Here is a 25133-nt window from a genome sequence, read left to right as displayed (position 1 = left end):
ACTGTTAACATGTCATTATTTCTCAGTTTCATTAGATTTATCGCTAGTCTTGTCTTGATGTGCTTACCGTGTGCTTGGTGTTGACTAATCTAGCTGCCAATGCATTGAATTTTTCTTTTAATGACTTTGTATAGTGCCTTTGGGCTCTAGAAAAGTGCTTTATAAAAAACATGCATAGTTATTATTACTATTATCAAACCATGGAATTAATTTCCTCCCAGTCTGCCTTGAGATAGCAATCTGTTTCCTTGGTAGACTTTATGAAAAAAATATGACTTGAATGTTTACCCATTTTAACAGACCATACTTATGTAATCAAAGGCATTGATTGTTTTATTAGAGGAGACAGACTGGTAATTCAAGTAAACACTTTAGGGTGTTACATCTCTCTTGTCCAGGTCTGCACAGGATCCAACCTAACACTTTAATTGGGATAAAGGTCATTTCTCTCGTCTCCTCGTCTCTCTTCACCGGCTCCTGATTGCTGCTCATATCATTTTTAAGACCCTGATGCCAGTTTACCCGACGGTCAAGGGCACAGCTGTTTCTTAGCCTCTGTACGCCATCAGCCCTTGCATGCCTACATGGACACGCTGCTTAACAAGCTCCAGCCATCGAGCCGTTTCTCTTCTCCTTAGTCACATATCCTAAGCTCAGCATTTTCCCTCATTACAGTCACCACCAAGTGGCGGAATAAGCTACCTGTAACTGTAACATCTGGAGCACTGCCCATCATCACCTGGTGTTGAGTGCAAGACACACCTGTTCTGATGACTCTGTAACCATACATTCCCTTTAAGTTATTCTCTCTGCCATGATATGTTTAAAATACTGTGTTATCCGTCTAAGTGCCACCCTGTGTAAGTGAATCTACCAAATAATACAAAGTAATAATCATAACAATAATGACATTATGCTCAAAGCAGTGGATCAAACCTGAGATTCATGAAGCCATTATTGTGTAGTTATTATTAAGTCATTCACTTACGTCATTAATTATTCAGTTAATTAATTCATTAATGACTTAATATATATGTGAGTATCTTAATTTAATAAAGTCATTCACCAAGACATTCAATTATATGCGTGTATGTGTGATTGAAAGTGATTGAAAGTTTAAAGTTGAATACTTCTAATCCTAAAATAAACTAATAAATAAAATAAAATAAAATTCTGAAAAAAGTATTTACATGAATGCATAGTGAAAAGTGCAATTGATTAATAGTGAAGCAGAGGTATAAAAGTCTGGGTACAAAAAGTACTCCAGGTATTTGTTCCAATCACTTGGATTTCCTAGCAACTTGTAAGACAGAAGGAGAACTAATTAGTGAAATCAGATGGTTCTGTAACACGTAAATACAGGTAACTAGGAAGATAACCTGGGATTATGGATAGTTATAATACAGCAGCCGACACCACCAACACATGAACCTGTCCGGGTAAGCTGTTTCAGCCTCTGACATGAAGAAATATATTTTTAAAGGTCAAAATATTCCCAGCTTATAATAACCTTTGTGACTGAAGTAGTTAAGTGTGTTTTGATAGGGTAAATCTTGTTTGGCCTTGTGTTCCGACTAAATGGCTCTTTGTTGATTTTGAAGAGCTTTAATCCGTCTCATCTTACAGTGCCCTTTCCCAGGCGATTAATACTGAACCCTGCCTGCCCATCACTAGATTCACCAGTTTCCCCAATCACACTGGATAAGCTGATACTCCTGCAGGGATGGCTATATTCAGATGCTCCGCCTGTGAGTATTGTGAAATATAATTGTTTATATGCCAGTAAATCACACTATCTGTTATAGTTTTCAGTTGTTTTCTATGCACTGTTCCATAATATACATGGTCATAACATGTTACTTTTTTCAGGAATGTTTGAATTGTCTTTCTGAACAAGGAGTCAGGGAACAACTGTGCTCTTAAAAACACAATGTTAGGCATTGTTAATAATTTCTACTCTCACAAGTTATCCGTTATTGTAAGCTAACAGTCAAAAACTAGTATTGCAGTCCCATACAAAAATATCATATGGACCCCACTGCCATAAAGGTATTCATTTGGAAACTAAAAATCATTATCATTATTTGTAGCTGTAGTAGTAGAGGTTCTATTATTATCAAGTCATGTGTTACAATGACTGTAATTTGCACACACAATGAAGAAACACAATGAATGTACGTATGCAGCTCAATACTAGCTGGATGTACACCAACTGGAAAAACTGTGGCACTGTTGTAACAAACCTCTAGAGGGAGACAGAGTTCAATAATCAGAAATTCAACACTGACACATTCTCATTTCTCTTCCACACATGAACAAAACCTTTGTTTCACCTCGGCCAGGAGGAGCATCTTGCTAATATCCAGGGTTTGTCCAGGATAACATGCAGTTTTTGAACAGTCTGCTTGATATCCCAAAGCATAATCAATACTGAAGCACACAGGGCTTGAAAAATGATATGCTAATGTGAACTGAGAATTACACAACAGAGTTGTGTAATGAGTTATTTTAATTGTTCTTCAAAATATGTTATTAGTCCCCTCATGTTTCTCATTATTTTTCAGTTATTTTTCTTTATGAACAGTGATAGTGAAAATGTTGTAATAGCGAAAATGATTTAAATGTATTTTATCTATTTATTACAGCACATTTGCTGCAAAAATATGACACATATACCTATTATTTTTTGTGCATGTGCACAGTGATGTATGTAATTCTTTGAGTTGGTGGCTGCATGCTATGGCCCCCTATGGTAAGAGCCTGGCATTGCAGGGATGCATTTATTTTTGTTGGCTATGCATGACTGATCTGAATGGAATCTCCTTTACTCATTAGAGTGACACATGACAGATGGCAGAGAAGAGGAGGGGAGGGGGGGTGGAAGGCAGGGGGCTGCAGTTGGCAGCACTCTCACCAGAGAGATCACAGCATGCTATATTTAACAAGAATGGCCTGGCTAAAAATAAACGGAAGCGAGACAATGAAGGGGCTCGACAAAAGGCCCGGCGCGAGTGCGGTCTGAGTGCGTGATCTGGACTGGCCTCTGGGAAAATTCCTCCCTAATCGTCCCGCTGTGGGGGAAGGACAGGTGGGGCGCGGCAGGTAGGCCGAGCGGCCCTTACCTCGTTGATCTCCTCTTTGAAGATGCAGTAGTGCACGTTGCTCACCAGGCTCTCCTCACACCTGTCCGCCTCGGCGTTCCAGTTCACGCTTCCCCTCTCCAGCCTCTCCAGCTTAGCCTGGAGCCGGTGCACCGAGAACCCCAGAGCATGCTGGGAAAACAGGGACAGACAGGTCAACTCAGGGCACGACGTGAGCGCGCTACAGGGAGCACGAATAGTACTACTACTAATCTAAATCCAAATAACCGTCATAGATAACATTTAGGATCGTTTTGTCTTAGTCAACAGTTTTACATTACATTATTGTCATTTAGCAGATGCTCTTATCCAGAGCAGCTGACATAGGTTAAAATTTTATTCATTTAAACAGCTGTGTATTTATTGAGGCAATTATAGGTTAAGTACTTTGCTTGAGGGTACAGTATATGATCAGTGCCCTAGGGGGTAATTGAACCAGCAACCTTGCTCCTTACCACTATGCCACACTGCTGCCCTACACTGCTGTTTTATTACCTGTAGCTCATATACAGTGTATCACAGGATATATAAAGACAGATCATAATTATGTGTTAAAAATGTCCTATTAGATTAGCAGACACTGTTACTTAGGGTGACTTACAGTGCTACTGCTCTCAAGTGCTTCTTAAATAAACTTACATTGGTATTATTGTTAGTAGTATTAATGGTAGTAGAGTGGTAATCCAATAATAGCAATATAAATACCTGTACATAATAAAATATATAATAATAACAACAGTATACACACATAAATATCTGCATACATACACCGATACATATAGTATATCACAGTATTGTAGAGTAATAATAATAATAATAACAAATATTAAAGTGCAAACATATGGGGAGTGGGTGAGTGAAACAGGTAGAAGTGTAACCACAGAGAGGTGTGACAGGGATAATGAGGCGTGTCCCTCACCGACTGCAGCGCGGTACTGGTGATGTCAGCCCCCAGTGACACGGCCAGCTTGTACAGGTGGCGGACGCGGCTCTGCCTCTCCTGGTGCTGCGTCAGCTGGATCTTCGCCTGGCTGGTGTTGGGGAACGCCGTCACCGGCTCCGACGTCAGGAGGTTCTCCAGCTGGGACAGAGCAAGGCGACAGACGGCGTTGTGGTTGGGACGCGTGCTGAGATAAGCAGCATGTTCGAGCATCTCTTTTACAATGACTGCTCTCATCACACAGAAAAACCTTCTGCACATGAGAGAAACATATGTAAAGTATGAATCATCTACAAAACATCTACCATAATCTACGAAGATTATGGGTTGCACAGCTAAAATAAGATTTAGGGAAGCACCAAATCCATATTACTTAGATTTGACTGACTGCTGAATTCAACAGGATGTTAGATTTTATGAATGCAAGTATGAAATATATTTCACATCAGTGACATACAAAATAACTGATACATTGGTCTTATTTACCCTTCATCTTTTTATTATACCCTTCATGTTTTTTATTATCACTCCAGCCAAGATTTATTAAGACACACTCATGTTTTGATTCATCTTAAGTTAATTACTCAGCAATCAATTTCTTGCAATTTAACATGATGCATCCAGGCATGGGTACGGCAAGGGTTAAGAATTTCTAAAAGCGAGCACTGCAACATTTTTTCTTGAGATGCTTTGGCATTGACCTACACAGACAGGAGTGATAAAAGCTCACAGTGCTGAAGAATATGAGTTCACCTCATCAAACAGCTGATGGAATTTGACCGCCATGCTGAGGACTGTTTCATACTCTTTGATTTTGTCTTTCACTCGCTGGTGGAGGTGCAGGAGCTCTGTGACTTTCTCATTCTTCTCTTTAATGGGAATTCCTTTTAAGGCTAACAGCTCAGAAATCTTCACCATGTACTCCACCTCCGCATTCAATTGCTGTGTCAAGAAAAAAGAAAACACACATACAGGGATGTGCTGAATTAGGTTATACAGTATCACAGATTGGTGTACGTGTTGACAGGAAGCTTTTACTTGAGGGCGAGACTCAAAAACAGGTTGCAGCTGTTTATTGTACCAAACAAAATCTAAAACCAGACCCATATTGCATCATATAAAGCACTCAATATGTAACGCAACTAACAGCTAGAATGAACCTCAAAAACCAGAGGCAGTCTCACCACAAACTGAGGCTTTGTGAGGTTGAAATTCTCCAACAGCTTGGACACAGAAAGAAGATCACTTCCCAGGTCAACTTTGGAGGCTGGGACAAGAATATCCTCCACTGTCTTAAGGTTATGTGCCATCTTTGGAAAGAAGAACGCAAGCTTTAACCTCACAGTTTTACTTTTACACACATGTACATTTTGCGACTTAGCAGACATTTTTAATCAGAGTGACTCCCAAAGTCAAGCACAAAAATCTGTCAAGCAAAACAAAACATTACAAAAACAAGGACACCACCATCCACGCACACATTACATTAGTCATTTAATAAACGCTCTTATTGGAGAGACTTTCATGGGTTATGATTTTATCTATTTATAAAGAGGTGTAGTATCTGAGACAATTGGGGGTTAAGTACCTTGCACAAAGGTGCAGTATATGCCCCAGTGGGGAATCGAACCAACAATCTTTCGGTTATGAGCCCTGCTCCTCACCACTACGGCACACTGCCACACATAAGTAGGCCACAGTGTCAAACACAAGGCTGTTTCAAATACAGCTAAATATTGTTCTTATTTTTCTTGTTTATTACCTTTTTAAGTTGCTCTTTGAATTTCTTCCACTGCTTTTTCACTGATTTCATCTGGCTCACATGCAGCTGCCAAGAGGTCCACATGTCTGTCAGGTTGGCCTTCTTCTTATTCAGGTCGTCCAAGGTGTTCTCCACCACAGTCACGGCCGCCTTCAGGTTGAGGCTGAGGTTTTCACTGACCTGCCATCACATTCAAAACCAACAGATCAGGTCACCACACAGGGGAGTCAAACTGAGATTGTATTTCCAACTGAATTTCAGGAGAGGTAACACCTGCCCCCAGCTGTAACTGTCCCCAATTTCCAGGAGATTCATTCACATTCATTCATTTGGCAGATGCTGTTATCCAGAGGTACATTACTGCCAACAGGAAGGCCACAAAACAAAAGTAGAAATCCATGTGTCAGTAACACATTGAATACTGTAAATCTGTGATACTATAACTGGTAAGCACAGTATGACAAAATGATTCACCTTTTAGTAGAATTAGAATAACAACAGAACCTCTACAGGAGTACAGTTATATATATGTAACATGGATCAGGACAGATCGTGCTGGGCTATGAGGTAGTGGTGTATGGAGTGTCCTGAATTTTGCTCAATCTGCACAATGCTTGGTTAACTCAGACACATGACTGGACAGCACTGTGGAAGTATGCTTGAGATTTTTACCAGAGAGTCCAAGGGATACTCCATAAATGCAGCAGAGTAAGTCTTTATGTAAGTAAACTCTGCATCTCAGACATAAGTATTGGGAAATGTTTCTGCAAATGGAGAAACCGAAGAAGAGTGATATGAAGTTTTGATTGGCTATTTTAAACTTGCTACTTCCTTAACTAGAACAAATATTTAGTTTGCATATGGTGGCATTTCATGTACTACATCCACACTAACAGTATCATGATTTTAATTAGGGATGTTAAAAACACACAAAAATGTTTTCTTTATATATAGAGGGATGATTGAAGTGTTTGAGATTACTTTAGTTCCAAGGGTATGTGCTCATTGGTTGTGGCAGTTTGGATGAATGTGCCAGTTGTTAAGGGTGCCATGTTTCCAACATGAGTCATGAAATTACCACTGAACCAATATCCTCAGGGACTGTCACTATGGAACTCCATGACATAGAAGTGTCTACCATGTCACATATTTAAGAGGGACCCTCTTGTAATTTTCCCATGATGCAAGATCTTGGAGAAGCCACGGCTGTACTGGGAATGTGTCCCTCCTTCCCCCACCTGGCAGACCCATTCCAGACAGTTACATCCAGTCTAGGTGTGTGGCACATGGTGAAACTGGTATGGAATGCTTTTGCTGCTGCTGGTGTCTTTCACACAACAGATGGCAAGAAAATCAAGTGGCAGTGTGCTGAACAACTGAACAAACCACAAGAAAGGGAAGGGATCACAGCTTACCAACAAATTAAGAAAGGCTAGAGTTCAACAGTGTTACAGTACTCTGGTGATTCAGTGATTGTCTGTTTGAAAGCTGCGATGAAACGGCTGAACTCAAGTGACATTGAGATGGTTCTTCTGATGTCCTAAACAGCAGGAATCCCCATGGCAAAAGATTAAAACCGCGATGAAAACATCAAATCACGCAGGCACAAATAAAAAACATCTTGCAAAGGAAGAGGAATAGCGGCTTGGACTGGACGGAGGAAGTACAGCGGTGCACTGCAGGGACTACAGATGCAAATGAACTATATAGCTAAATCAGGAGCATCTAATGTGTTGTGCATGGCCACTGCTAAACTAAACTAAACTAAACTAAATGCACTGCAGACCAAAGCAAACTGCCACACATGACTTTACTGCAAGTTCTAGAATGTTCCTACATACTTCTGAGGAGCTGGTTCTACACTCACATGGCCCATGCTGATTCCTAACTTCACTTACAAATTAAACAACACCTTGAGCTTTACTGTCTGCCATTCAACCATGCGGGGGATTCAACAACCACCCAACACCCAGACAGGTCACGTCAGTTCATATAAGTGTGTCCTCCTGATATGAGGCACTTGTATAATCAGAGGCAGAGTAGCCATTCTGGAGGCTACACAAATAGCAGCAAACTTTACACACAGGTTCAACCTCCTGCCCAGAAAGCTAGAGAGCTAGACTGACCACAACTGCCTCCTGAAATGTTGAGGTGATAACTGTATACAGGGAGGCTGCAATTAATCATTTAATTAGTACTGCTCGATCATGAAATTAAACAAAAAGGAACACCGCATGTGCATGCCATGGCCACAGGCAGTGGCACCAGCAGACATATTTCACCCATTTGTGGCAATGAAAGATGGAAGTAGAGGCTTGGGAAAGAGCAGAGTTGCTGTGTGCAGGGCTAGAGAGATGTTTACAGCTGCTACTGTAAATATCCAGTGGCAGGACTCCCCAGGGACCTGGAGTTACTCCATCAGCTCTAACAAACGTCCTCAGCGACTGTTGTGAAAGGAATGTCTTCTCTGAGCTGCAATCATTCAACGCTTCCCCTGAAGAAAACCACCTCTGCCTGATGGTGAAAGATGGCATTTTCCTCGTACTGCAAAATTTGTTTGTAACACCGTGTGTACGTACAGAACACAAGACCAAACCAGCACAGCTGACAGAAACAAGACGGAATCTCTACAGGTACAGCCAGCTCCCTCAGACTGACTGTCTCATTTCAGGGGAATAGACGAACAGTGATTTCAGACAAGTACCTCAGTCTGTTGAAGGCATTCGGTTTCTTAACTCTACTTAATTCTATCTAGGTGAGTAGGGGTAAGCCATATTCCATACCAAACCAACAATTCTACAAGTTATTTAAGTGTAAACCAAGCAATAAAGTTGAAGGCATCTGTGCATCTGAGATTTCTAATTTCATTCTTTCAGAACACCTGCTGCAATTGGTTCAGTGATCTAGTCCCCTTGTCTCAACACTCGTACACCCTGCAACTCTGATGTCGGGGGGAGATTTCAATGGGATTTGAAGAGGAGTAAGACAATGGGTGATCATTCAGGACTAACCTCAGAGTACTGAATTCACTTCAAAGCTAAGACGGGCTGTTCCCGTTAAGCATTTGCTTATGCAAGGAGACTGGCCGCATGCTGCGGTCTCTCTCACCATGTTGGAGGAGTTGACGAAGTTGTTTCCCAGGTCCTGCACAGTGAGGAACCTCTCCAGCAGGGACTGCCACTTGGCGTCGGCCATCTCCTTGGCTGCGGCGCTGGCCTCCTCATTCTCCTCCTCAGGCCTGTTTTTGAAGCCCTCCTGCAGACTGCGGACATGCTCGTCCACCTGGCCGGCACAGAGCACACATCACTCACCTTCACCCACTTCCACCCTCTGTTGCTTAGGAACTACAGCACCCTCCATATTTATTAATACCTCTGATTAAAAAAAAAGAAAAAAAACATGATACATCAAGAAGAAAATGTACGTGTCAAATCATTTTTTTTGGGCTTACATTTTTTTTAAATGTTATACTTGATTTTCTAATGGTACTGCGCAGAGCGAAGTCATATTGTTTGAACAAGTGATTTTTCTAGAAAACACGAGGTTTGCATTTGTTTATACACTGGAAGTCAGTGTTTTGTAAATCCACCTCTGGCATGGATTATACTGATGCTGTACTGATTCACAAGGTTCTTGTACTTGAGGGGGGATTTTTGACCATTTTTGACCATTCATACAGGCAGAATGCATGAACTGTTTTTGTTCCTGTTTAAAAGGATGTATGAATAAATGTGGAGGGTGCTGTATGCTATTTATAGTCATTTCCTGATTTGGTTGCAGTTATTACATGCCTTCCTAAGCATACTATACACATAAGTCAATCTAATGTAATGGCTGAGTTATTAAAGGCAGTCTGAGAAATCTGAATGATGGCTTACCTCCTCGGCAGCGCGCAGGAAGGCCACGTAGGGTTTGAGTCTCTCGGTGCGAGCCGTGATGTTCCTGGTGAGGGTCTTCAGCTCCTCACTCAGGAGGCTGGCTCTGTTGGAGAACTCGGTGGCCTCGGGAGTCTCCAGCATTTTCAGTGCCTTAATGAGCTCGGCGATCACCTCAAATTCACTCGTGACACCCTGAGCGGAAAAAAAAAACAGACCAATTAACAGTCTGAGGATGGCACAGCGGTAGGGGAGCTTAACCGTGCCTGAAGCCTTTCACAGATGGCCAACACCTATGCACTTACATATATTCCACAGATTATTCACGCTTATGTAAGGAATAACCCAGCATAAGCTGTGCTGTAGTGTTAAAATAAAGCATGACAGGGTGATGTGACACAACCCTGTTATAGAGTAAAGAACAGTTTTATTGAATTCCTCTGCCACTATCCCATCAATGTCAGTGTCTATTTTCCCCCACAGGCCAAACCATTAAAACATCGACAGGCCTTGCAGGTTTCCTTTTTGTAACCCCTCCTCAGTTTTAAGCGGTTATTGCTTATGACTCAAGTTAAGTATCTTTCCTGATGCACTGGTGGTAAACCTGTGCACGTGGACTGTGACACATCAGACAAGTGGGCGCTCGGTCATATTTTAGTACCACTGCAGTCACCAAACAGGTTGAACGAAATGAAGTAGTCACTCGTCTGGGTAAAGGTTGGCTGTCTATGGATTTGTTGATTCTAATTTAATGCTTTCAATTTTTTATTAATGTACCCTTATTGGTTAAGATTGGAGTTCACAATGACATTTATGCATTGATTTTCCAACAGTACTTGGGTCATTTTTGCTGGAAGCATGTTATAACCTCACATTAAAATGTTTCAGCCATATTATTAAAAAATCATACAGCAATCAAAATCTGTTATTTGATCAGGCCATAGTATAAAGCATTATTATGTAAATTTATTGCACTATTACATTACATCAAATATGTTTTGTGTGTGTGAAAAAATGTCTGGTCATTACAGTACTGTATTCGCAGGAATCTCAATAGCATGCCTCAGCACCTGCTCCGAATGCAGGAGTTCTCACCTGTGTCTGGGAGGACAGCTCCAGGTGTCTGTTCAGCACATCCTCAGATTCTGACAGCACTAACCCCGGTTCTGCGTTGTTGGAGAGGACACAGCTGCTGGTCTTGATCCACACTGAGACCTGCACGAGGAAACATGCTTCTTCATTCAGATTCTGGAGCATTCTTTGAAAACCCCTTTCCTGCTGCTTTTCGAGACACAGTTCACTCAGATGAAATGTGACAACGCAGGACTGGAAGGAATGATCTTATATTCATAGTACTAAGTCAGGGGTATACAGCCCTAGTCCTGGAGTGCCAGTGATGCTCTTGGTTTTTTTCTGCCAAGGCTCTTGATCAGATAATTTGATCTGTTATTAAGATTAATTTTTATGCTAATTAATGTCCCTCAAGTGCATGGTCAACTGCATTAATTTAATTCAATATTTGACTCAGTTATGTGAGTTGGGATGGGAAGAAAACCAGGAACATCTGAAACTTAAGGACCAGGGCTGGAGATCTCTGCACTAAGCTGTAGATTTCACTGTTCAAGCCTTTACAGCCTACAGTGATGTGGAGGCATGGAATGAGGAGGAAGGTGAAATACACCCCATAAACTTAACAACAATCCACTGCTGGAGCTTTAAGCTCAACAAAACAATAAACCCATGCTAATCTACACTTAATAAAAACAAGTTTTCCCACATGGAAAGTAATAAACTGTCATTTAGCTCTAGACTGGCCTATACAGGATGGTGCAATTCAGCAGCATTTAAAGATAATAACACAAACACCTCTTAGCAGTGTAAACCCTGCTTTGAGAGAGACGGGACAGGGACAGGCTGTACCTTGTCCACTAGGTCTTCGAAGGAGGCCACCAGCTGCTGTCTCTTCTCCGCCAGCTCTCGGTGGGCGTGGCACTCCTGGCTCAGCGACTCCACCCGCTCATGGATATAGCCTATCATCCTCTGCACCCCGCCCACCTGGGCACTGGAAACACAGACAGGAACATGGGCACCTCCACCCACTGACTCAGTACACTGTTTCAGATCACAGGCCCATGAGCTAATGGAAAGTTCAGTGTCTTTCATAAAGCTGTTGCGGATTATGGTGCTGAATGATATTCATTACTTTCAATCAGATTGGATCAAATGTATTGTAATATGAGTCCCATTCAATTACATATTAAGGTCTTTATTCATCCATTTATTTTTGTGAAACATCTCAGTGCTTGCTGGACACACAAGGTCCAGTGTCCTGCCTGGATACCCACAGCCCTAAACAGCACTCCACACCCGTCAAACAGTTTTCACAGCAAAAATGTATCCCACCAGCAGAAGGCTCGTGAGGATAGAGCGCCTCGTCTGCCCTCTCACCTTTTAGGGTTCACCTTGTGGAGCAGGAGCTGGCCTCTCTGCAGGGGTTCGGCAGCTGCCTCTTTGATGTTCCACAGCAGTTCCTCGTGTTTCTTGGCCAGCTCAGGCAGACTCAGGGACTGGGACTTCACCACCTTCAGGCTGCTTTCGATCCCTGCCATCACTTCAAACGCCTAGCAAGAACAACAGATACATTTGGCACAGTTAAGTGCACAACATTTGCACTTTCAGAATAGAGCACATTCAGTGTGGCGAGTTATGAGAGCAACAGAAGTACCAGCTGATTGAATTCAATGCAATTCAATTCAAGCCCTGCCTTTGCTGAGGATGAATGCTTCTGTATGCTTTTAGCATTTCGCAATGCCAAACTCTAGAATCGCCTAAGGCAACTGTAATTTCACACAAGTATTTATTGCACTGTGACCCTAAAGCAATACTGTTTATGAGCAGTTTAGAATGGATTCCCGTCATTTCTTTATAATGCATCTTAACCAGAGGGCAAAAGAAATACAGGATTATTCAAGCCTAACTGCATCAGCTCCCCGAAGTACTTATTATAAACATCAGGATCATCATAATCATTGAAACTGTTGATTCAGTCACACATGAGTATGTGGTGTGGTGGTAAGGCACAGGGCTGGTAACCAACAGGTTGCTGGTTCATTTCCCCACTGGAGCACTGTTGCTGTACCCTTGGGCAAGGTTCTTAACCCACAGTTGCCTCAGTAAATACCCCTCTGTATAAACGGATAAAAATTGTAACCTACATGTATCTAAGTGGCTCTGGATAAGAGCATCTGCTAAATGACAAGAATGTAATGTAATGTGAGGTGTTGGTACCTTATTGGCGCCACTGAAGAAAGCATTGCTCTCCTGCAGGTGAGCCATACGACCCATCATCAGGTTCCAGAACTCCTCGTGCAGGGCCTTAAGCTTCTGACTCTTTGCCTCCACGTGCTCCTTCTCGGCACAATCCTCTGAGGCCAGGATCTGGGAGGCCTCCGCCAGCAGCCTCTCCACCAACGAGCTCCAGTCCTGAGGGGGGGGAGGATGCATGTGTGACAGACTGAATCTAGATCCTGCAAATAAAATTTGAACACCTTTGCTCCCATACTGAAAGCACAGTTTCTTGATCGCACCTATTTTTATAGCACCATTATGTCACAGCTGAATTTATGACAGAGTGAGGGTAAAACTAAAACACTGATGGATGTTTCACCTTGTCATATTGTGGCCACCCAGTTTATCAAAATAAGTAGTGTAGAAATGAGATTCCTGAAAGGCAAGGATTTGCCTGCTTTATTTAGCTCAGCAAACTTCATTTTTAACAAAGAGACATTCAAGATGTCAGAGCACTCTAGATGGGGAAACATGAGACTAATCAATTGATGATACTAAATGGTTATTGATAAAATTTGAACAGCTTTGCTCTCATTTTCACAGTTGCTCGACCATTTTTACAGTTGCTCGACCGCTCCTATTTTTAAAGTGCTTGTCACAACAGCATTTATGGTAAAGTGAGGGTAAAACAAAAACCCTCATAAACACATTTGTCACATGGATTTGCTTGCTTTCTTTAGTTCACTGAACTATGTTTAGAGACATTCAAGATGCAAGACGTCAGAGCACTCTAAATGGGGAAAAATAAAACTAATCAATTGATGGTTCTAAATTGTCACTAATAATAGTGCCAGGAATAGTTCTGAGTGCCAAGAATCAAAAGAGCTTTAATATAGTGGAGTGTCCCATTTATTATTCAGCAAGGGAGGCTATTATTCCCTCCTCAACAAATGCCTCCTTCAAGACTAAAACTATAAAGCAGTAGTGCAAATAACTGAGGACAATTTATCACCTTTCACAAGCATCCCTATTAAAAGCATCAGCACCAGGTTGACTGCAGGTGGATTTCAATGAGATTCTAGGATGCAGTACAGGACAGAGGACAGAAGGGCAGCATGAGGGGGTCAGTTTCTAAACAGTAACAGTCGAATATTAGAGGCATAAGAGCAAACCAAGAGTTAAATTGAGTTGAGTTGAATGAGTTGCAACTTAAATTGTCTGCATGATCACAACACTTTTTTGATATAGTGCACACACACGAAAGTTGAAAACTTGACTTCAAATTACAGCGCTGAAATGGACCTTTTCTCAACAGCTCTTTTTTCAAAAAATCATTTAAGAATCCGTAATGTAATTACTACGGCTTTTACAAATTTGAGGGGGCCATTCTCTACCCATTTCAGCGAACGTTAAATAGCAGCAAGTGCCCTCTACACAGCACTATGAGAGAAACTGCAGCACCCTCATTAGCAGACTAAGAAAGATAGTATTGTAATAGCTGATGACAAATACAATGCCCTGAGTGCATCTGCAGCAACAGTGTGTCTCTCGCGTGCTGTGGCTGAGGTATTTTTAACACATGTATTGAATTGTCGCCTGCAGTCCATGTTTAGCCATCAGGTCATGTCCTTCTCAGTTTCCAGCGTCTCATAGATTTATTTTAAAACAGATCACTTCCATTGATTTTTTTTTTTTTTTGTGTGGGGAATGTAAGCATGATTTTTTTTAGGTCAGTGTATTTAATGTAAACATTTACACAACCATTCAAACACACCTCTTCACAGCAGGAGATACACACTATATACATGTATAATTGGATATGGATTTCAAAATTTGTCATTTCAACTGAATATGGGTTGACTTGCGTTTTTTAGAATAAATTCTTAAAGGCTTGTGTGACAATGTTTCTTCCATGAATGTACATTTTGTAATTAGTGCATTTTGCTGCTATTATTCTTTCTAATATGAATTGAGCTGTTTACTTAATTTATCTGACAGAGTCCCGTTAGGCACAATATAAAGCAAACAAATCTCAAGACTTTGACTAGGGCAACATAACATGGATAACTGTGTATTGGCAAATTAGCCACTTCAATTACAATGAGTTATTTGCAAACGGTAATCATTACAATGGGTGGCCATTTGGCACACAGCTTTGGATGATTTCCTACAAAAACCATATTACCATATTATTGTGCATTCAATTTGCTGTTGTGCTTTGATGAGTCATCAATAAAATATAATGCATTAAATTCTGACTGACTCCATATACAACTGTACTTAATTTTTTTCCAGCAATTTGTTATATATAATGTGTTTCTGAGTGGATAGCAATACTTCAAAATTTATTGTTTCATTCAGAAAATATGGTGCTGCCCTTCTGTATTCAAAAATAAGCACCGATTCCTTGAGGTATGAGCATTATACACACTTATGGTGAGATATGAGGCGTAAACACTTCCTGTTCCCTTGTCACGGCAGCTTTGGGAACTCATAAGTTGTTTACAGAAAGCAATCTTTTTCTCTCTGCTCACTGGAGCATCTTTGCCGTGGGGGACTCAGCTTGCTTGTTTTTAATCACAGTTTTATATCTAAAGCCATTCTAACGACGCTGTGTTTTACCTTGGCTTTTGATTCAAAGGCTTTGTACTCCTGGAGCAGCTCCTCATTTTCTGACAGCGTTGAACCGAGTTGGTCTTTCTCCAGGAACGCCTCAGCTTTGTCCTTAAACCAGTTCGTTGCCTGTGTATGAATAGAACAGAACAGGACAGAAACACAAAAGAGAAGAGAAATAAGAGTCATCCAGTTTTTACTTTCTGAATGTTCAATATGCATATAAATGGATTTAATTTATTATTACACACACACACACACACACACACATACACACACACATATACAGTATATCACATCATTGAGTGCATTGATTGGGTCATTAAATAAAAGAAAAACTAGTAAAGTCAAGCTTGCCTGAATGCTCAGCAGCTTGGCTTGGCACTGAAGTTGGAGTGTCAGAAATGTTAAACCACATGATTTCTTTCCCAGACCCAGCAGCAGATTAAATGGCAAACACGCAGCCAGGCGAGCAGACTGGCCATTAACATCTCTACTTTCGTCAGAACCCTCGTCTCAGCTTCAGCTAAAGGAATGATGCCTCTACTGTATGTATTAAGATGAGATACTGACCATTTTCAATTTAAAAATGACAGTCTTATGATCATCATCCTGTTATATGAATTCCATACAGTTATAGAGCCTCATATCTATTAAAATAAGACCCATCATATGAACTAATTTCATAATCTGACTGCATAGACAAACAGTCTATGGAATCAGTCCTATTCTAATGCTGCTTTAAATATCTAAGAATCAAGCAACCTGCTCATTAGAATTTCTCAGTTAAAACAAAATACAAAAAACATAAATGTCTACCTTATCCCTTCATTAGGAAATTCTCCTTTATGAATAGACCACTTACAAAAATCAAATCATCCTGAACAGATGTGATTCTTTTAAAGCACAGTGCACTGCATTAACAACAAATTTAAATTTATACAACAAATATTCAATTGTTCTAAACGTCACATAACATCGGGCAGTGAGTGACTCACTTCCTGTTCCTGCCGCTCCCATTGGTAGATGCGGAGGATCACTTCCAGGTCAAGGCGCTGCTGTTTCATGTGCTGGTCCACCTGTCTGCGTCTGTCCTGCAGAATCTCCATCAGACTCTCCACCTTCTCACAGCTCCGACGTGCTCCACCAACTGTGTCCTGGCTCTTCAGAGGCTCCTCAGCCTGGAAGTCCTTCAGGAAGTCCAGCAGCTCCCGACTCTTATTCAAAACTAGCATAGATTTCTCCAAAAGCCCTGGAGGAACGACACATGTCAAAATAACCAACAAGCTATTCTTTACAGTAGGCTGTGTGACCCCTGAATTGATGTGGGTTTTTATTTGAGATTGGCTGCTAGCAAATTATTAGTTCCATCGTTATACAGACTCCTTGTGCATAGCTACCAAAAAAGTGCAACAGCATTACATGCTACTCGTTGTGAATGAAATGAAACGCTCTTTTTTACAACCAACAAGCATGTTGTAGACTGTCATCTGGGTTAAAATCAATATTTATGCTTAACTTTCACTTACAATTAAGATCAAGTATTGCAATTACTTTACTAGCACAATTTAGAAAGGATCCATTTACCCTGAAATCAATGGAAAAAAAGTTTCCTTTGAAATTCAGTGCTGAATGTTTTTTTTTTTCTTTCTTTTGAAATTCTGTGTTGTATAAAGAACATTCATTGTCAGTGTAAAGAAATACAGTGTTAGGATGTTAGACTGTGGGGAAGCCATACATAGCTTTATCCAGGCCTCTAGGTACATGCCTGCCCATTGTCCCTGAAAGACCTCTCTCCTCACTCTCCCAGCCCTGCGCATTAACATTGTATCTGATCGACTGCTTTTACTTCACCGGCAGCCCACTCCATTACTGGCCTGCGCTGCCAATGTGATGTAAAGAGCTCTCCTGCTCATATCTGATAAATATTTCCATTTCAGCTGCGGTCGGAGCTCCGTCCCTTGGAGACTTCAGAGACATCTTGAGTCTATTATTAGTAGGGCCATGTTTCATTGGGGTCTCTCCAGGGAGAGCTGATTTCCTGGGGGAGGACAGTGGTGAGAGTGGACGTCACGACTGTGCTGCGTTTTGCACAGCGGACGTTACAGTGCAGCATCCTGGAGATTTCCACCAATGGTGCTGTGAGAGTTATGCTGGGAAAACTGAGTACTGTGATAGGATTTACTGAGGAGCCTCTACCAGTGTGGAACACTTGCCTTTTTTAATGCAGCTGTGTTTCTGGAGAAGCTCCTTCAAGCAGTCGGTGCCGGTGAGCTCCTGTGTGTTTCTCTGGAAGTCCTCGGCCTCGTCAATCTTTATGGCGAACTGTGCAGAGTGAGAACAGACACACACCCTCAGTGCATGTGTTGGTCCTACGGGAGTAATGTACACATGGCTTTTGTGATCTGCCCAGATTTTGTCAAGATTCGTTGCCTCTGATGCTTTGCCATCCCTCTTCAACGGCAAAACACGAAACAGAAGTTGACTTTCTCCTGACCTTTTGCAGAGCAAAACATAAAACAGGATTTGACCTTGGCGTGACCTCTTGTGGAACATTTCCTTTTCAAGCAAGTTGCCTCACAGCCCAATTTGCACAGTCTAAAGTGTCACAGCTGGATTAGAGGAGTTGATATTAGTCTCTAACATTTACAAGCCTCGACTCCAATTTTGTCATGCTGTCATTTCCTAAGCGGTCTACCTCATGTAACCTTACTCCAACATTTACACAGCAGTCCTATTTCATGTGCTTGTTTATGTGAATCTGTTGGGGGGGCTCTAACTCAGCACATCCTCTGCATTTACTGATAAGTGCAGCAGTGAGAGCAACACCTGCCTCATGTGTCTCTCAAACACATCATTTCTGTGCATCTGTGTGCAGTAAACCTGTGTGGTCATCATTGCAAATCATTTCAGGCTCTCGGCACTGACAGATTTATATCCACAAGGTAATCGTCATCACAGATAATTACAATAAAACAATCGTGTTCTGATCAATGAGTTAATTTTCAGTGCAAGTATCCAATGGATATTTATGCCTTGAAGCTAGAATTCTTAGGGCAAAAGTCTTTCTTTTTCTAGGGCTCTTAAGCTGTTTTCTGTTGTTATGGCTGTACATGTAATAGCTTGCTGGAAGCAGTAATACTAATAATAGTAATAATCATAATAGCATTGGCTGGAACATTACACTGTTTGAATCGTCTCTTTCCATTCACTGTTAGCTGTTCATGTGGTACGCTCAGCATGTGAAACCTGACCTCTCAGAAATCAAATAAAGACTCTCTCATTAGCACCTGGCTCAATACAAAGCCTAAGTCAGTAGGCAGCTGTGAAATTTCAGCATTCATTTGCGTGGGTTCAGCGGTAATCACAGCAAACTAGGCCCCTATTGAGACTAAATTGGAGGTAAAATACTACTGTGCTCAAGGTTGTGATTACAAGCATAGAATCAATAAACACAAACAAAAAAGTGTCGTTTACCAGTTGAGGCCAGCTCCGCCCTGCACCCGCGCTACGGCTCTCACCTCCAGCGCTCTGTCGAAGAATTCGGAGGCCAGGTGAAGAAGCGCCCTGCGTTTCTCCAGCTGCGCGACCAGGGCCTTCCACGCATCGCTCAGGGTGTCGGCCATGGCCTCGTACACCGGCGCCTCGTCCTTCTTCTCCTCCGCCGTCTTATCTGCCTCCTCCAGGAGATCCCAGACGCCACCTTCATGTTTCTGAACGAAGGAGAAGTTTCCACTCCAATCAGCAAGCTGCAGCCTCTCGATGTGGTTCGACGCGAGTAGAGTAATCCGTATTCATGGCAGCGAACTGTAACCTTAAACTTACCTTGAAAAGAGTCTAAAAACGGAGTGTGAGAGATGAATACTGAATCTTTCAGAAGTTATGAAAATAGGACGGCTGAGGACACGATTAACACATATTTCTGCCCATGAGCCTGCACTGGGACTAGCCCTCCTTGCCAGCTGACACTGTGCAATGTTCCCTCCAGCCCGGGCACCAACGTCCCACTTAAGGCTGTCTTCTGCTCCCATTCCCTGATCGACATGCTACCCCTCTTTAAAATCAATTAACTGATTAATTACAGTCATTTTAATTACAAGTAATAGCACCTTTATCAGTTATTTTCACTGTCACAGTACCAGTAGAAGTGTGTACAAGCTGAACAAGCAGTTACAAATATTGAATTACACCCCAATCCTGACTTTGTTTTCACATGGGAGCGTAGTCCTGCTGTGAGACTGCTGCTTCAGGCGCTGAGCTGAATATTGCTAAAGGAATGAAAATAATGTCATGGGAGATATATATTTAGAACAAAACTCTTAGGCCTTAATTCCAAAGCATTGATTGTAAATTCTGTTAGTTTTAATGAACTGACATTGTAAATTTTAGGCATTTTTTAGTTGGGGAATTTTAATTCATGCAATTAAATAGTGTAAATTAAGTAGCGTAATTAATTGCAAGTTTACAGCAGTCATCAATAAATGTTTCATAGACGAATAAATTATCACCTTAATTAGAGCAACTAAGCCTTCCGCCACAGAAGGGAAGTGTGTGTTTCACAGAAATGGAAAATAAACTGAACCATTGCCCTCCAGGGCCAGTACTGGAAACCCCTGTAGCCCTGTGAATTTAAATTTTCTAAAATTAGGACAAACTAGGAAATAAATTAAGGATTTTTTTCATCATGAGTTTTGGTTGATGTACAAAATAAGGTCACACATATTGCTGAATTTGCCTAAGGAGACCAACTGTATATACTTAATGTATAGTAATTTCCATTCATTTCTTTGAGGAAAATTTCAAATAACTACAGACATGCCACAAAGTTAAAAGAAAGAATAATCATAAATGTGCTTGACTTTTTGATTCAGATTTTTCCCATGTCAATGTACATTGACGGGATTTCTACACAAAAATGTACCCCATACATTCACTGGAAAATCTAAGAAAACTGATACAATAACACAAGAAGTATATGTCACATTTCAAGGGCTACAAGTAACATTTTAAAGAAAATAAAATGATAAATCTCCACACAGCTCTGTTCATCATCGCTGTCTACCTGGGCACGTCCTTCCCCACCATCTTACCACTGAACTGCCTGCTTGAAGTATACATTTTTACTTAGTGAGGGTGTACTTCCATATGACAGTGATGCAGGCAATGTTCATGATTCATAGCATCCACCCGAGGATAATTGATGAAATGGACTATAACAGCCAATAGGCAAATCCTAATGCTTATGCAATAGATCTATTAGCTATGGGGTTACATTATGTAATGGCTTTGAAAGCTGTCATGCTAAGTTATCAAGTCACTTGTATTACAGACAGAGAGTGCTGAATTAAATCTGAGCTTGGTATCACACGATGGTGTGAGAACGCCAGCAGTGAGTGATTAATTTCATCATTTTTATGTTGTGAAATGAAGCAAGTCTGATTGTTTGACTGTGCTTTCTGAGCAATCCAAATTTCACATTTATCTACCCGTTTTGATGTGTCAATAGTAGAAGGTGGATAGTGTCCAGGTGTAGAAAGTATAAGTACTCCCTCTTGGATTTTCTAACAGCTCCTCAGCCAGAGGGGGAACTAATTAGTGAAATCAGCTGGTTTAGTGAATGGGTGTGACAAATCAATGCAGGTACTTCTGCTTCTGAGGACTGGAGTTTTTCCACATCTGATCCACTGTGCTACTAGGACGATAACCTGGCAACATAGGTAGTTTTACTGAAGAAGGCAAATACAGTCATTTCCAGCACTAACTGCATTACTAGTTTTAGAGGTAATATTATATTATTATATTATTAAATGGTGAAAAGATTATTCTAAAAACAAGTATGTGGTAAAATCTTGTAAAATATTTTTGGTAAAATATTGTTTGTTTGATTTAAATTGTATTGAAAAAGGCTTTTTTGTCACCCTCAATTTCTGTCCTGCATTCATTCCTCTTAGGGATTGGATTGTGATAAAGGTGTGTAACAGTGAATCATCATTCATTTTTTTCTTTTCATCATGATCACATTCACTGACTAGTTTTTTTTGGTTCTTGCTCAAAGACTTTTAGGATTCTATACTACATCCATTAGTACAAGCAATTTTATTAAGATGTAACTACTCCTCTCATCGTTCATTGCCTCCAGTTGGAAAACCATCTGTAACTTCACTTAATAATGCTGTAAGGAATTGGACCAGTAAATGAACTGGAGTATGCAGTATATTCAGCTACAGATTTATGATTGGTTTAGAATTCTGATGACAATCAAAAGCAGTGGGAGATTCATCTGTGCAAAAAATGCACAGTGGGGGTTTCTCATTATGAATGAAGACTTGTCTAAAACACAGTCCGGACTACTGAACGCTCACTGTTGTTTACTTGTTAATTATCTGCCTTTATTGCCTGATGACCAATACGTTTTTAACATGTCTTTATCTGAAGATGTGGGAAAATATTTTTAAGGCTGTTGCAGTGGGCTATATTCAATTTTATCAATGAAACCCCTGCAACCTTGATCTAATGAGATGACAAACTTAATGCATTCACCTGCAGGAAATGCAAGTTAACTGCACTAACAAATGTAGCACAACCAACAGTAACCCATTACAGTCAAAACAGTGAGTACAAGCGCTATGACTCTTCAACAGGACACTCCCCACATTGAGCAGCGGGACATTCCATGACCTTTCCTGGAATCGTGGTTGGCTTGAAAAATAAGGGGCAGATGGCTAACGAGCAACGGCAGTCTGTGCACGCTTACATCAGAGAAGTGCAAAGCTTCAAGCACACATGCTCGAGGCTGGCTGAAGGGGGCAGACCTGGTGCAAGGCTAGTGAGTAAGGCCATTACAACAGAAAAGAAGCATAAAGTCTACATCAGTATCTAAAATACATGACAACCATAAATGTACAGGGTAACTGAAGTAAAAGGCTGAAGGTGAACTAGTCATTTTGGCCGCTGAGTTATAATGAGATGCGGAATATGGAACTTTCTTTGGAAATATCATAAATTACCCTCTAGGGCAACTGAAGAGATGTTTCACAAAAACAGAGCCAAATAAACATTTGTCTCAGATTAAATCACAACTGACAGCTAGGTAACAAATCATTCACAGACAAAAGCATAACACCACTTTGACCACGTGATAAATCCAGCCTCCTCCCTCCCTCATTGGTCAATGCTGGCCATCCAATTACCTTCAGCTTGGTCAGCAGCTGCTCATGTTCATGCAGGAGCTTCTTGGTCTCGTCCTGATTGCTCCCAATCTCCAGGAGATTGGGCTCTGCCTCGGCCAGCTGCAGCTGCAGCAGCTGCCCACACTGCGGGAACACAAGCCACGTGCAAGTTACCGTTACGTCTGTAACCCTACACCCACCGACGCATCGCCCATTCGGCCACGTGGTCCCCCCCGTGTGAATTTCACAGACTGTAAACATCATACGAAGTTCATTCTGCTGGGGGGGTGCCAGGAAAACCTCCGATCGCAGCTTCCCCGGCGCTCCTGTCACTTGATTGAATTGTGACATTCCACCAATGACTCACTGCCGCCCTTTCCGTACGACGCAGGCAGTAAATCTGAAAAATCCTCACCCAAGGTGAGGATAAAGCCGTCTAAGTACAGCGGTTTGCAGTAGGAGACGGACCCATTCCGTTATGTCAGCGGCGTAATGCACAATGTTGGAAACTAAAATTAAATATGCATTAATAATACTTTAATATGCATTAATAACACTTTGTACTGCATGTAATAATACTTTCACGGGCCATCTGACATTGCAGACACACAGTATGTACTCCTGTACTTTTCGGCGGTCTCTGGAGCTAATTATTTTGCAGGAATGTGTTGCCCTTTCATGGGGGACATGCCTGAGTAAACCACGTGTGTCACATACTGTCTTTAATGGGGTTTCTTAAATGGGGACACGAAATGCCATGTTCCCCCGCCTCACTCACAGCCAAACTGACCACCAAGTGAACAAAACTAATACAACACAGAGGATCCTACTGCCTGAAACGTGTCTAACTTCCAGCAGTACCCATCAATGAGGAGCTGCTTGTGTTGTCCAACTCAAACAGCAAACTCTCCGTGTCTCCTGTGTCTAAACAAAAGCCAACCAGCATGCTTTTTGTTATAATCCTTCTGTTGGCCGCACACTGGGAGCTGTTCTTGCACAAGGTTAATGGAATAGACCCAGCTTTACTAATGATCATATAACTAATAACAGTGGGCAGGCGCTTATGATGCTGTTGTCAAGAGAATGGCTCTTTTTTTATTTGCTGCAGCACTTAAGAGAAATCAATTTGGCACCCTGATGCTTTGAGGTCACTGTCTGTTTGACACAGACAGATCAATAACACAAGTTCTTTCAAACCAGACACATGTGAATTCACATCTCTACACAAACCCGCTGTTTAGATGAAACATTAAGATACAAAAACAACACACTACTTTATTGTGGTGACTTACTTCATACTTTTCACATAACCAGCTATTTGTAAAATTAAAATATCACCACACTTATCATCTGTTTATTTTCACCATTTACTTTCATCACTGATTCTTTCCGCTTTTAACTGACTGTTACACAGTTTCAGCCTTCAAGCAAATAAAAGCTTACATCCACCTTACTAATGTACATAAAAGGTAGATGTAAATAAATGTAATAGGGGAAGCATAATACTACACTTGCTTTGAAAGTGATAAAGTGTTCTTTAAACGTCGCCAGTGTAATCCAGAGGGAGATACCTTGAGTATAACTATGATGATCCGTGACTCCCCGGCCTGCACCGCCACGGTGCTGATTGTTGTTGTGGAAGGCTGACCGCCAGTGTCACCTTCATTGGACATTGTAGCTCCAGTCCACGCGTCATTCACCACAGAGCGATGGGTATGAAGTCCTGCAGGTCCCCCTAAATCCAGGGCCCTCTCCGTCTGACCTTCTGCTGCAGATCCAGGTCAGTCCCAAACCGCGAGCAGTTTATGCGTCTTTCTCTCAAGAGCCACCAGCTTTCAAAGTGATAGCTTCCACGTCAACACCGTGGGGTCTCCCCGTTCCACAATTAGATTCCAGCGCATGAGCGGGACCCTAATGGAGCCTCGATGGTGATGGTATCCTCCCCTCAGTCCCCAACCGAAGCCGCTGGCTTGAATGAGTCCTCCCCACCAAACGCAGAGCACACATCGACAGAGCAGAGCACACCGCTGCTAAAAATAGGAATATCCACTAGGATTATCAGCATGCACAGAGTCATTTGACACACCCCTAGTTTAGTAGCTCTGCTCTCTTCTCTTTGCCCCCCTCCCCACCTCTTTCCTCCCCCCCCTCCCACATTGTTAGACCCAAATAAAATTCTTATAGTTTCTGGCCCATTCACAAAATAATATCAGAAAAAAATCCACCATGAATTTAAAACTTATATCTAGCGGTGCACAGCTCTCTGTAGAGGTATGTACAGTGTCCCCTTGGCAGTCCAGCACCCGTCACACTGGTATGTCTGTGTTTAAATGCCTAAGCAAGAGG

General features: G+C 41.6%; 1 protein-coding gene across 1 annotated transcript in view; it reads right to left on the bottom strand.

Moving 5' to 3' along the window:
- Window positions 1–24743, bottom strand: part of ccdc141 (coiled-coil domain containing 141) — a 35955-nt gene extending 11212 nt beyond the window's left edge. The window contains exons 1-17 of the mRNA XM_036546073.1: window positions 24359–24743; window positions 22809–22931; window positions 19140–19331; window positions 17835–17943; window positions 16617–16870; window positions 15628–15747; window positions 13006–13200; window positions 12166–12338; window positions 11638–11779; window positions 10813–10932; window positions 9721–9912; window positions 8951–9124; window positions 5843–6022; window positions 5265–5390; window positions 4834–5022; window positions 4060–4221; window positions 3123–3272 (exon numbers count right to left, since the gene is read on the bottom strand). Of these exons, the coding sequence (XP_036401966.1) occupies window positions 3123–3272; window positions 4060–4221; window positions 4834–5022; window positions 5265–5390; window positions 5843–6022; window positions 8951–9124; window positions 9721–9912; window positions 10813–10932; window positions 11638–11779; window positions 12166–12338; window positions 13006–13200; window positions 15628–15747; window positions 16617–16870; window positions 17835–17943; window positions 19140–19331; window positions 22809–22931; window positions 24359–24460 (2703 nt within the window). The 5' untranslated portion in view covers window positions 24461–24743. The remainder of the gene's footprint in view (window positions 1–3122; window positions 3273–4059; window positions 4222–4833; window positions 5023–5264; window positions 5391–5842; window positions 6023–8950; window positions 9125–9720; window positions 9913–10812; window positions 10933–11637; window positions 11780–12165; window positions 12339–13005; window positions 13201–15627; window positions 15748–16616; window positions 16871–17834; window positions 17944–19139; window positions 19332–22808; window positions 22932–24358) is intronic.
- Window positions 24744–25133: the final 390 nt, after the last annotated feature.

Source organism: Megalops cyprinoides, chromosome 14 (genome assembly GCF_013368585.1).
Source record: "Megalops cyprinoides isolate fMegCyp1 chromosome 14, fMegCyp1.pri, whole genome shotgun sequence".
NCBI lineage: Eukaryota > Metazoa > Chordata > Actinopteri > Elopiformes > Megalopidae > Megalops > Megalops cyprinoides.
Note: the sequence above shows the minus strand (reverse complement) of the source record. Positions and strands in the feature narration are given on the sequence as shown.